The sequence below is a fragment of the Tachypleus tridentatus genome, chromosome 6, assembly GCF_004210375.1.
Source record: "Tachypleus tridentatus isolate NWPU-2018 chromosome 6, ASM421037v1, whole genome shotgun sequence".
Taxonomy (NCBI): domain Eukaryota; kingdom Metazoa; phylum Arthropoda; class Merostomata; order Xiphosura; family Limulidae; genus Tachypleus; species Tachypleus tridentatus.
In genome coordinates, this window is record NC_134830.1 from 46933857 (window position 1) to 46948707 (window position 14851).

The following is a 14851-nucleotide window of genomic DNA, read 5'->3' on the forward strand; positions in this document are numbered from 1 at the left end:
CTAACATGTGGAGCTCACTTGGCTAGCAGTTTACTTCTACCTTTTTTGTCTCTCTGTACACAGGAGTTTACTTTTTGGTTGTATTCATATCTACAGTTGCCTCATGTTTCCATGGAGTCCTACCTTTTACTATGAAGAGCTTTTATGCCTCAGTGTCACATTGTTTTTTTCAGTTTCTCAAAATATGTTTTGTCTTTCTGTTTTGAGTTCTTAAAGACTCTCTTTCTCTATCTTTATATGTGTTTTGTGGAGTGATAAGCTTTTGCACATCATCTTCACACATTGTGTCTTCAGACTCGCATTTCGTAGATGAAAAGCTTCTGTTCACCTCTTCCTGTGCCTGGGCAGTCCCTCACACCCCACTTCCTCTGTTTCCTTCTTTGAAAAGCATTTCAGCTGGATTTCTTTTCTGGTTGGAAAAGTCCTTTACTACCTTCTCATAGTGTCTTGTTCATTTGGGGGTTCTTTTTACTTCCTTTTTTGGTTGAGTCTAACTTCCTCTACTTTGGCTTCAGGATATTGAGCATCCCTTCTCCTTCTCTCTCTGTTCATGAGGCTCTCTCTCTTTTGGGATGTGGTCTTCCTTGACAGTTCTTATCCCTTTGAGTCAGACATATATTTTTTTCATTTAATACTTCTCAACCAGTATAACTTCCTTCATGATTTTTTGGACCATCCAGTTTTCATCAATTTGCATAAGGTTTTGGGTCAATGGTCAGTCAAGAAGGCTATTCTCCATATCCACATCCTGGTACATTGGCAGTTCATTGGGCTCTGTATCCTTTCTTCCCTTTCCTACAAGGGAGAATGATTTGGGTTATTTCTGCAATTCCACACTCATCAGCATTATCATCTAGAAGGGGAGAACCAAGTACTGTTTGCTGTTTGGTCAAACTCTGGATTTCATGTACTGGGCCAATGATCTTGACATGACTGTTCTGGTGGGTCATGTTTCTCAAGTTCCAATTCTCATGGCCAGTCTCTTACTATGTCCCCATCAGGTTCTCCACAGAGCATTTTCTTTATCCTCATGTTTTTCTGTGGGTATATTCTCAAACAGGGAACACTGCATATTTGTATTTCTCATTCACTTGTATGCTATACTTTCTTTCTTTTAGTCTTCAGTTGTGGAGATAGACACTTTCAGTCAAGATTGGAGAGGTTATCACTGATATCCCTACTCTCAGATTTGACTCATCTTCTGGGTCTTTTCTTTTATCCAGACTAAATCTTGTTGTGCTCTGTTGGTTTTTCTATATTGGTCTCTTAGTTGTGTGCTCCTCTGCTGTGGCCCTTACTAGAAACACACCTTATCCTTTTCTCTATCCTGTCTGATCTTTAGCCATCTTTGATGTGATGTCTTTCATCCAAACATTTCCATACTGCTCCTCTCAGAATGACTTTTGCCTTGATCACATGCCTCAGCTCATGGGCTCATTTCTATATGCCTATCTTGTAGTTAGACTCCTCTTCTGGGTCTTTTTTCTTATTTAGAACTCTCTTTCTTGTGTTCTTTTGGTTGCTGTCAATTCAGACCTTCCTCTTTGTATATGTACCAGAGGTGCAAGTTTTACTTCAGTCCCTGGTCTTTTTTCCAGGGCTTCCATTCCTCCAGTACTTCTGTTCTTAACCTTTTCCAGTTCTTCATCTGGTCATTTGTTCAGGTTTTGTCTATTTCAGTTGTTGCTTTTTATAGAGCTGCTCTGTCAAACTCCCTCTTCTGTAAAGTTTCTCTTCTCCTGGTTGTTCCATTTCTTTCACCTGATCCACTTGACATGTTTCCTTTGTTCTGCTGGATTGAGATCTTCATATTGTTCTTCACATCTTGTCCAGCTTTCCCTTTGAGCCCATTGCTCTTTGTTCCTTGTAAGATATTTCTCTTACAGCCTTAATTTTTCCCCCTTCTAGCATGCTTCTTTATCATTCCAATTTTATAACATCCTTTACCCTATCCAATATGTTTTTCATTATCCAGATCCAGCATTTCTTTTCTGGACTTCAACTACCTGGGTAAGTTGTTTTATTTTTCTTTCTCCTCTTTCTTTTTCTTACCTGTATTTACATCCATTTCCAGATCATTTCCTTTGTCCACTTCACTTCCTGCTCTGTTGTTTAGTTCATACTGTCTTCATATTCCATAACATTCTTGATTCCCCTAATCTTTCTCCCATTGTGCTCATGGATTGGGCTTGTCACTCTTTCTCTGCACATCTTCACTGATATCATCTTCTTCATGCGGAAATCATGCACACATCTGTTCACCTGTGACTGGAGTAAGTCATCATCTTTTTTTTTCTCTCTCTTTAATCATTGCTTATATATACTTCAGGATCAATCCTGACCAGGCAATGGTAAATTTTGTATCTTTGCACTATATTTGTATACTTCTACAATGGTCACTGTTATCAATATCTATCTAAACACACACACATATATATATATCATAAGGACTATCATTCATGGGCTTCATGAGTAAAACATATAGGAATTTTTGCCCATCCCTACTGACCTGTGATTTTTACAAACTGTGACTTTCTACTTTTTAAAAATGGGAAATGCAGACACCCATTGCACTGTCTGTGGTGGGTAGTTCTTCTGGCCCCCAAACATGTCTCCCTCTCTCCTTTCTTTCAGTGGAGCATGGAGGTCCTTACAACTTATAGTTTTGAATTGTGGAGAGGTAGACCATGGAGGTTTCTTCACCAGTGGGTTTTGTACAATAACACAGTCTCATAGCCTTGTGTACTCACTTGATGAGGAGAGAGCTATCATCATAATGCTACTTGTTATACATCCAATATGGCATGAAACCTATTAGGCAAAGCATTTCCACTGGATGTTTCCTGCCCAAATGGACCACACTTGACATAATACTTTGTATACTGAGGGGCTTCCTTCAGCTGTTTTTGTCTGGATGGACCTTGCTTAGCTATCTGGATGTCAGTCCAAAGCATTTCTCCTTGTTTTGCCTGGATGTACTGCACATGTTGATTTTTACAAACTTGCACAAAGCATTTCTATGTTGTTCTTGTCCTTGGACTGCAATTGGCATGATATGTCATATCCCAAGGCAGTTCCACTGGATGTTTTCTGCCATAATGGACTAAATGTGGCCTATTAACCTATAGTTCTTTAGTCCTAGTCATGTATTCTATTTATTTCCACCTTACATGTCTTATCTTCTTTACTGGGTGAAGAGCATACCTGTTCTAAATGTAGCGCTTTTGCCCACAGATGTTGTACATCTGCTTTTTTTATAGTGGTTTCTTTCTGCTGATTATTTGCTTTTGTGCCTTCACCAGCCTCTCCACCTTTCCAGTGTAGGATTCTAACTCTGAGGGAGCAGAAGTAGTACCATTTCAGAAGTTAACGTTTTCTAACACTAAAAATGTATTTGTGATAGGTACTTATGACCATTCACCCTTCCTTCACACTGATCTGTCTGTTTTAGGGGTTTGTAAATGCTAATTCTTAAAAGTGAGGATTGTGCCTCAAGGATAGAGAAAGCTACCTGTACTAGTGTAGAAGGTGCAATGGGATTGGTTGAGGGTGGTCAAATGATCAGCACAAGTTGCTGTAATGATGCAAAAATATAAGAGTATAAAAGACTGGTATGCTTTTAAAAGTTTTACCAATACCTAGAGTGTAAATGAAGGTTGAGATAACTATAGGGAAAGGAAGTAGTACTGTTTTGAGAAAGGTGGGACCATAGCAATTTCAAAGGGAAGAACTGGGAATCAAATGTTCAAACATTGAAGAGAACCAAAGAATGAAAAATAGAGGAAAAGAAAACTGAACCAGGATTGCAAACAAGATTATTACTCTTTCTAAAACTTTTCAATTGCTGTAACTTTTTTAACTATTTGAGGGAGGTAAGTACCTATCAGAAATGCATTTTCAGTGTAAGGAAATGTTAACTTTCATTAGTGCTGGTGGACTTTTACTCAGAGGTTACATTCTTGAGGATCTATTGGTCATTTACTTTATGGACATTTGGTCTCTACTTTTCTCCTTTTAATGTGGCTTTCTCTATCTGTGACCTCCCTTCTCTTTCAAAAGTCATCTCATTTGGGATGCAGTTCAGCTTTCCATTTCACTCTCAACTCTCACCTTGTATTCCATTCACTTGGGTATTTCTCTCACTTTGTATGCTGGGCAGGATCAGCCTACTTAGTGTTTGTGACATCAAGAATTTGAAAACCAAGGTTCTTGTGTCTCTTTCATTTCCTGCCTGAATATTTCTTGTGTCTCCTTCATTTCCTGCATGATTTTTTATTATTATTATTTTGAGGCATTTACTCATGAGTCTCTCCTTCCTCTTGGTTATACCCATATCTATTTCCCAAGTTGTTTCCTATCCTATCTCAATTCTGAATGACCCTAGATTTCCCTTTTCCCCTCCTTACCCAGATTTGTATCTATTTGGAGCTTTCCTAAGGCTTGGAAGTCACACTATGGGCTTTTTCGACTTACACATGTGGGTTTCCATATCCATGGTGAGTATAGGTTTCACTTTGTCTTGGCTTTGCATTTGATGACAGCCAATTTTTTTGGCTATGACTTTCCACTACACATGTTATGGTGGGGTACAGTTCTAGGTATCTGATTCATTTCCAGCATGTGGCCTTCAAGAATGAGGTTCTTTGTCTGTAGGTCCTTGAGCTGGTGGCTACTTCACAAACTTGTCACTATCTTTTATATCTTTTGGTCTTTTTATGATGCAATCAGACACCTCTGTTATTTCTTTCTTCTACTAAAAGGAAGGAGTGACTCATAGGACTTCCATTTAACTGAATTTGCAATTTTTATTTTGGGGCCCTGGAGGCCAATCATATATCTCATCTAAACTTGGATACTTTTTACAGTGTGGTTTTCCATCATCTTATGTTTTCAGTGGATTTGCTCCCAATGTGAACATCCAGTCATCACTATAATTTCATCTCCCCTTCAGTCCTTGTTTCCTCTCATTTAGTATCAGATCTCAGGTTCTACAGCTCTGACTAAAGCTGCTCTGTATTTAATGTTGTTCAACCTCTTTTGTATGTTTCAAATATATTTCTTCCATTTCCCCTTTTGTCTTGGTCTCCTCCCACACTATCACAGGCACAGGTTCATTTTTTTCCCTGACCACCCCAAATCATGAGTGGTTTGGGAGTGTTTGGATGTTTTCTGCCCATCCTTCCTTCCCCATACAGTCATATCAACCCAGCTTACCCCCTTTGTTCTGTATAGTCTGCTCATTATTGCCTCACTCATACTGTTCTTTTTAGAGCAATTGTCATCATGTTGTTTTGTTGTTGTTGGTGGTGGGTGTTTTGTTTTTTGTTTTTTTTTTGTCATGGGCATAACATTCCTCTTGCTGTAGTCACTTATCTCTTTCCACTTTGAATGACTGGGTTATATATATTTTGTATGCATGCTGACTCTTTTCTTATTTTACGTCTCCTCCTAACTTGTTGGGCCTCCCTCTTGTCTCTAGAAATCACTGTCTTCTGTATAGGATTTTGCAGGTGAAGATGATAAAGCAGCCAGATGAAGTATTGAGTAGTAATAAATAAAAAAACTTTTAAATTATTCTTTAATTTGTAATCCTTTTGAAAACTTGTTATGTGGAGAAAATATATCTAGTTGTAGTTTCAATAGACTGTTGGTTCTCTTGTAAAAATGCTCCAGTAACATTTTCTTGTTTTTCTTGTAGGAAGTGTGCAATATGAATTTGAAACAATATCCAAAGAACGTGACTCAAGTGTATAATATCATTAGGCCATATCGATTTGGAAAGTTTGTATTTCAAAATTTTGAGGTGAGTACATTCATTGAATGATTTTATTATCAGTTTTCATGTTTTAAGTTGAAGTACAAATGTTTATTTCAATTCAATATTGTTGGTCATAAACACAATATACTGGGTCTAGTATTAGAAAACTTTCTCAAGTATGATGTTTTACAAATAAATTGACAGTCTTTAAAAGACAAAAGAATTCATACCTCATTTTCTGAAATCTACTGAACTGTTTCACAAAAAATTTTTCCATGTGTAATACTTCAAACTTATAATAACTAAAACTATATGATATATTCACTTTTATATTAAAATTACAAAAAAAATCTATCTTCCAGATATTGTTTTTAGAAATTTTATAGAAGTGTTTGCATTGAGCAAGAAAAATTTTATTTTTCTCAACAAGAAACACAAAGAAATAATTCACAGTGCAGGCCCTACACTAAACAAAATGTCTTATTGTAAATAGAAATTATATTCAAATGGTAATTACTTCCTCTCACAAAATTAGCTATTCTTGTTCAGTAGTGCCCTCTATATGTAAACTTTTTCTATACACATGCAACAAACCTGCTTACCTTTGTTGTAATTGAATGATTTCAGTGTGTCTCTTGTACAAATTGTTGTGATTCACTTCTTCACAAATAGCATGACATACTTACATGAGGTGGCTTCCTCTATACTCTACCAAAGTATGACTTTGTTTGGCAGAAGCTGTAAGCACTGGATTGGGAAAAAGGATGTGAAGTGTGAATGGAAGTACATACCTATTGGAAATAAATTTTCAATATAGCAAATTTATAACTTCTGATATGGTACTTACCTAGAATCCCACATTTAATAGGAAGAGGGACAGGTGGAAGAGAATGGTGAAAGTACCCCACAAAATTGTCCAAAAAATACACCTGGAAATGAGAGAATCAGACCTGAAAATCAAATGAGAGGAACTGTGCTACTTTTGAACCAGATATACTACTTACCCTTCTGTGAAATGTGAAGGTAGGGCAGAGAACAAGAGGAGCACATCTTAATGAGAACAGCTAATTTACTGAGAGGAGATAAGTACCTACTTGAAGTACTTCTTCAGTATAGGAAAATTATAACTTCTCTTAATTTTTTGCCTAAGGAACTATGTTTGACTAGCTTTATAAACATTAGATTTTTTGTTTAGTTAATGTGTTTACTCTTGGTGTTAATTTCCATGTAGACGCATACTAATTGGCCATTTTTGCACTTTTTACTAAAACAAATATGAAATTTCTAGCAGACTAAAGACACAACCTACCTGCTTAAAATCTAGATTTGAAAGAATTATTTGGCTTCCCAGCAATTTAAAATGACTCAGAAAGCAACTAGGGGGACATTCTGAGCATTTGATTGGTTATTCAAATGTGATATATTGAAGTAAGTATATATAAGGGACCATTTCCAAAAAACGGAATAGATGAGAAGGGCCACTGTGTTTAATTCAGTACACAAGTCACATTTCAGCAAAACAAAAAATCTGAGGTTTTTATTTCATATTCTAGCTTGTCAATATTGGTAAATTGAGTTCCTATTCCATACAAAACTATAAACTAAGTATTTTGACATCACAAAAGTCTTATTTGAACCAGTACTGCATTCAACATACCACATGACACACACAAGTTGACGTATAACTGTGTTTTTAATATTTACTTTTAAATTAAGAAAATGAATGATGTATAATACTAAAACTTGAATTATAGTCTAGAATTTGGTACGAAAGTTATTGATATAAAGTCATGAAATAGAAGTTTAATAAAATTTTGAATGCAAATCAAGAAACATGATGACATAGCCTTTGACCCATGACTCATCTAGAAAGAGTTAACTTCTTGTAAGTAGTTTAACTGTAGAGTCATGTCAAATGTGACAAATCTATTTGAAAATAATTATTCCAGTGAAACAATGCATGATAAACTAAAAGCTTTTGAGAAATTCCACCTCTTCATTCAAAATTATGGGGATGAAATTATAAGAGTATGAACATTTTCATCATAAAACAAAATTGAACAGGTTCTCAGTGGTACTACAAATGATTGGAAAATGAGCATCTAATAATAGTTTGTCAAGTTTATTGATAAATATTGAAACTAAGTTTTATATATATTTTTAATTTTAATGAACTATGATACATAATTCATTAAATGCTCATTTTCCAATCATTTGTAGTACCACCTGTTCAATTTTTTTCATGATGACAATGTTCATACTCTTATAATTTCATTAAAACAATTTGAACAGGTTCTCAGTGGTACTACAAATGATTGAAAAATGAGAAGTTTATGAATTATGTATCATAGTTTGTCAAGTTTATTGATAAATATTGTAACTATGTTTTATGTATTTTTTTAATTTGACTGGTAATTTTGTAAACCTTGCACAATGCTGTATGAAACTTGCATATGTGCCATGTTTTGTGTATACCATCATTTGTGATATCTTACTAACCTTCTTTGAGTTGACCTTCATAAGTATAAAAAATTCATCAAAGTGGAGATTTACATTTTCACTTCCTCTATGATAATTTTGGTCTATATAAATCATTCCAAGTAATCACATTGTTGGTGTGTTTTTACTAAAATGTTTTAACATAACAGATATATTCAGAATCTGTTTACATGTTGACTTGTTTCATGACTGACTACTAATGACTCTGAGTGTAGAGTATTTAAATTTCTGTTCTGACCTATTTTGTGTCTTAGGTTGTAGGACAAGTGGACAATAAATTCATAGCTTGTCTTGTGCCTTCCTCTGAACAATCGTTAGTCAAAGGTAAGCTTATAATTAGCAACGAGAGAAATACATTAAAAATATTAAAATGACAGATAAATATTGTATTATATATTTATAAGTGTTTAATTTTTATCTGGAGGCATTTGTCATTTTTTATTCATTGTTAGGACCATTTTAATAAAAGAACCTTAGTGTTTGTAATTAAATATTACATTGAATAATAATAATCACAGATTTATTATATGAAATTGTGCATGAAAAAAGTGTATAGTATATTCTATTCTTGTTTTTTTCAAGGAACCTTTAAAGTTGCTAACACCAGCCAACATAGCTCAGTCATATTAAGCAACTAACCTGTAATAACATTTTGTAGTTAAACCTATTCCAACACATTCTGATTTTGTTACAATTTACAGCTTTTACAGTAAGTAACATTAGTTTTTAGAACAGGTACAATGTTTCAATCACTGGTGTAATTATAAAGTTCACAGGTTTTTCCTTAATGATGATTGCACCAGTGATCAAAAAGTTGTACCTGTTCTAAACAATAATCACACTTAGTGTAAAAGCTGTAAATTGTAATAAAATATGCTTTATCAGTAAGTAAACTCAAAACAAAACTACATTCTAATTGTGTTTTTTTTGTCCAGTAAAATTAAAAAGTTAATAGCAAATTGTTTATATAGGTATTGTTCTCTTATTAACTAAACAATATATAATTGTTATATATATATATATATATAAAACAATTATATATTGTTATGTGTTATAATTTACTTCAAACGAATCTCCAATTTATAATTTTACATTAAAGTATATAATATTAAGTATTAAGATTTAAAATAGTCAAAAATTTGAATCTGAATTTAAAAGTTAAATGTCAGTGTGTATCAAATTTATGATATCTGTCAACAAGATTGATGCAAGCAATTTTCTTTCTTAACACAAATGTATTTTAATGTACAAACAGCAATACAGTTTATAATAAAGTTTATTACAAATAATGATTTGTATACCAAAATGTTGCAACCTCACAAACAATATTCAGTTTTCTGTCTAGTTTGGAACTGAATACTTTATCAATGGTCCAGGTCCACAAAGCACAAATTATATTTATATTGCAAGATAGATATACTTAACGTGAAGAAAATGCAAGCTAGCTTCATTCTTCACACAAGTTTTTTTTTCTGATGAAGTTTTGCAGTGGTTTCGTAAAAACATTAATATCTGAAGTTAATTCTCTGAAGTTAAACAGTTCATAATGTTCAAAATCTATAAATATTCCCAGTGAGATATTTGTAGTTTTCCAATTAATAAGTGTTAATCACAATTATTGCTTCCAAGGCTTATAGCATACTGACAATAGCAGACCAACAATATTCTTCTGTCTCTTGGTGTGTTGATTTATAAACTTTAAGGCATGGTTCTATAAAGTTTAGTTGGCAACAATACTGGCAATCGCTGGTATTTTACATATGTTGTACATTCTTACTCTCAAGAATCTTCTACAAATTTAAAGAACAAGTGGGACTTGCATAGTACACATTTAACAATAAAAGTTACATACATTTATCAATATATATTTAACTAAAACATTAAAATAAATATATGATAGTAAATCTGGATCATACACACCAATTTACCAAACTTGTGTTTGAGTTTTGTTGACTTGTGTGTTCTACTGAGTTCAGTACTTTACTATATAAAGATGCAGAAAGAATTCATTGGTAAAAGGGCACTTTGAAGGTAGGATAGCTGTGAATTTCCAGATCTGTAAATAGTACAAGTTTCATACATTTTTAAGTTTATGTTTAACCTTAACATGCACGTAATACGTGTATAAAAAAAATTACCTCAGTAATATTAAGGATTCTTAAACATTTATTTCTCTAACCTTCTGTTTTCTTATTTTATCTGATACCAGTATCACTGTATCCTGTGAGTAAGTTGCACAGTTGCCATTTACTCGTATGGGTCTGATACATTACATGGCCAAATGTATGGGAACACCCCTTCTAATTAGGGGGTTCAATATTTCAGCCATGCCCATTGCTAACAGGTGCATAAAATCAAGCATACAGCCATGCAATCTCCATAAACAAACATTGGCAGCAGAATGAGTCATAGTGAAGAGCTCAGCGACTTTCAACATGGCACTGTCAAAGGATGCCACCTTTCCAACAATTCATTTAATCAAATTTCTGCTCTGGTAGTGCTGTTATTGTGAAGTGGAAACATCTAGGAGCAACAACAGCTCAGCTACGAAGCGATAGGCCGCACAAGCTAACAGAACTAGATCACCAAGTGCTGAAGCTTGTAAAAATCATCTGTCCACAGTTGCAACACTCACTACCAAGTTTCAAACTACTTCTGGAAGCAATGTTAACACAAAAACTGTTTGTCAGGAGCTTCATGAAATGGGTTTTCATGGCTGAGCAGCCACACACAAGCCTAAGATCACCATGTCCAGTGCCAAGCATCAGCTGGAGAGTGACGTAAAGCACACCGCCATTGGACTTTGGAGTGTTGAATCATGCTTCACAATCTGGCAGTCTGACGGATGAATCTGAGTTTGGCAAATGTCAGGAAAATGCTACCTGTCTAAATACATAGTGCCAGCTGTAAAGTCTTGTGGAAGAGGAATAATGGTCTGGGGCTGTTTCTCATGGTTGGGCTAGGCTCTTTAGTCCCAATGAAGCATACAATTCTCTAGAATGTCATTGTATGCTTCCAACTTTGTGGAAACAGTTTGAGGAAGGTCTTTTTTGTTTCAGCATGACAATGCTCTCATACACAAAGCAAGGTCCATAAAGACATGGTTTGTCAAAGTTGGTGTGGAAGAAATTGACTGGCCCGCACAGAGCCCTGACCTCTCAACCCCATCGAACACCTTTGAGATGAATTGGAAAGCCGACTGTGAGCCAGGCCTTCTCGTTCGACATCAGTGTCTGACCTCACTAATGCTCTTGTGGCTGAATAGGAGCAAATCTTTGCAGCCATGTTCAAAAATCTAGTGAAAAATCTTCCTAGAAGAGTGGAGGCTGTTATAGCAACATGGGGGTGGACCAACTCCATATTAATGCCCATGGTTTTGGAATGAGATGCTCAACAAACACATATGGGTGTGATGGTCAGGTGTCCACATACTTTTGGCCATGTAGTGAATATTACCCCATATGTTGTTTAGGTACTTTTATATTTTAACAATTTAATGCTTCTGATATCTTCCATTTACTCCCATCCATTCTTGGTGAAATATCAAATCAGTTGCTTGAAGGTTACCCATGTTTCAATTATTTTACAATTATATTTAAAATATACAAATACAGTGGTGTTATCTGCTTTTTATTTATTTATAATCTAGCTGACAAGCCCATTCAATGCATGAGAAAGACATAGGGGTTAGTGATGGCCCAGATCCAAAAACACAGACAGTAGCCACCAGTAGGGGTATAAGGTGTTGGATCTAAATACTATAGCTCCTAAAATATATTGCACAAGTGTTCACTGTGTGTATGCTTTTCATATCTACACTTTTTGAGAAATCTCAATAAACCTTGCCATGTACCTTTAGAGTCCCCCAGGAAGTGTTATGGGAGCATAAAACATTCAAATCCTTGGAGCATTTTAGAGGCTACAGTTTTTATATCCTATACCCCCCTGGTGGCTAGAGTCTGTATTTTTGGATTTGAACTACCTCTGTGTGACCCCTATGCCTTTCTCATGCATTGACTTTATAGGTAATTAATTTATAAGTAATTTGCTTTAAATGTTAAAAAATTTTTATATATACCATCCTGGTCAGGATTTGACTTTAATAGAAACTACCTCATTTTCTTATCTGATAATGAATGTATATATAGGTAGCTGTAAAGAATGAAAAACCCATAATAGTATTGTTTGCATACCTAAAGGTGAATTTGAAGCAATTAGCCTTTTACATATTGACATTTTATTCATTAGTTAAACTATTGAACTTTTTATTTTGTCTTAAAGATCTTCTAGTTTTGTTTGATCAACATGCCGTCCATGAAAGAATCCGTTTGGAACAGTTAATGGATGGTGAGTATTTATATTTGTGATGGCAACTTGACTGAGTTGTTATATTTAATGTTTTTTACATGTATCTGTTAGTTAAGGAAATGTGAGTCAAGTATGCCAAGATTCCTTATAGTGATATAAGTGTTATTGCATAGTAACCACAAACATTAAGACTGTCTATAGCAATGTAAGTGTTGTTGTGTAGTAACCACAAATGTTAAGACTCTCTATAGTAATATAAGTGTTATTATGTAGTAAGTTATTCAACTAAAAATGACTGCTATGTAACACTTCTAGTCTTAATTTTCATAAATAGAAGTTAATGTATGGTGAATATCTTTTTAGTTATATAGTTGTTAACAAACCACAGTTTATTTATATCAACGATGTTTTTAGCTAATGAAGAACAGTTAATTTTTGTTGAGCATTCTGTAGCAGTGTAGTTGCCATAAAAAAAACATGTAGTAATTCTTCTATGTCTGTTAATACCAAATGTGTGGTGTTTGATAACATGTTGTTTGATCTTACTATATGAGTAATAGTTATTAATAAAGAGTAACTGGTGTTTGTTATGGTTTATAATAAAAATATTTTATGGTAAACAATTTTATATTACATGTGCTTTGTATGTATATTATTGATGCTTGTTGAGCTGTTCTGTAATATCTTTCAAAAATATAAATGTATAAATTTTATGATTTGTTACAAATCAAACAAAAGATTGTAATTACAAGAAACCACATATCCTGTTAAAGTATTCAAGATTTAGACAATTATAAAAATAACTGCAGTTTGTGTAACAACCATTTCTTTATAACACAACACAATTTTTGAATAAAAGTACTTTCCTCACAACCAGAATTCAACTTTCACTAGGAGTGTACATTATGGTTTGATTATATCTTTATTTGTGTAATTTGTAAATATAGTACTTGAAACATGGAGTTTTTTAAAACATTACAGTTTATATCAGCACCATGTGTTCAGTACTTCCCAGAAAAATTTGTAGTTTTTGTTGTTTTGTTTTTCAATAAGGTATGAATACTATAATTTGTAATTACTAACAACAACAGCTGCCCATAAGGCAGCATTTCTGCTGGTCATGATAACTTGCCTACTGACTGCCAACAGTGTTAGATATTATAATTTTTTTGCTGCTTGTACGCTGTCCCGTGAGAGCAATAATTCCAATATATTACTTGTTACAATATCTAGTTATCTTACTGACTATAATATACTGCCTAGTGATAAGTGACATTTCTAATTACTGCAGTATTCATCTAATAGCACATGTTATGCGGAGAAATAGTATAGCCAAATGCTATACATTTCACAAAAGTATTATAAATTACCTGTTAAAAGTTGATATTGCTATATATTTCAGTTTTCTTTTGATTATGATCAGTTGTATAATATGAGTTTATATCTCCAGATATTGTCATCCTAACCTGAATGATGTACTTTTTTTATTGTTGTTGTATTTTCTGTGTTAACACTGCTTAAATACTATAGACTTTAGCAAGTTGTGGTACACTGTCTGATGAAAGTTGACATTGCTTGATACAGCAGGCCCAAGCAGGTTATGATAAATTGTCTGATGAAATTGGACAATTCTAAATACAAAGAACCCTCCCTGGCCCCAGCAAACATTTTTAAATCCTCTAAACAAATTAATAGATACCATAAACACCACTGGTGCCTACTACATCGACATTGCTAGGTTCTGAAGGCTCTTACAAAATCTAATGAAAGTTGTCACTGTTATAATACTTCAGTGTATTATGATTACACTGAATTTACTTTACTATATACCATCAGTAAGAGTATACTGTCAGATAACAGTGGACATTTCTTAGCTGGTTAGAATTAGTTCTGAAGTGAAACTTGTTGATGCTAGACACTGCAGACCCTAACTAATTTGCAGTTTTTAATTTTTTATTATATTCATTGTATTGTCCAACAAAAATTGTCACTACTGGATACTGCAAGCCTCTCTTTGTATTGATAGATGAGAATTGATATTGCAAGTTTCAACAAGCTATTATATATTGTCCATTTAGAGTTAACATTTTTAAATTGTTCATTCTTCAACTGATTGTGATCTCATGTGGTTATATCTTGCCTTTTTTAAGTTTTTTCTTTTTTTTTGTTGTTACATTCAAAATAAATTACAATAGGGTTTTATTTACAGCAAATTTGGTTCCAAAAACCATGATCTTCCTAGAATGAATAAAAGAAATTGTTAATATATCCATATAATGGTAGTTT

General features: G+C 33.9%; 1 protein-coding gene across 7 annotated transcripts in view; it reads left to right on the top strand.

The window, feature by feature from the left end:
- LOC143252400 (uncharacterized) overlaps positions 1-14851 on the top strand; it is a 37624-nt gene that overhangs the window by 15598 nt on the left and 7175 nt on the right. For all 7 annotated transcript variants that reach the window (XR_013028977.1, XM_076504449.1, XM_076504447.1 and 4 more), the window contains exons 7-9: positions 5699-5803; positions 8512-8581; positions 12539-12604. Coding sequence is in view for 6 of the 7 variants with exons in the window: in XM_076504449.1 (XP_076360564.1) it covers positions 5699-5803; positions 8512-8581; positions 12539-12604 (241 nt within the window). In the remaining variant the exon portion in view is untranslated. The remainder of the gene's footprint in view (positions 1-5698; positions 5804-8511; positions 8582-12538; positions 12605-14851) is intronic.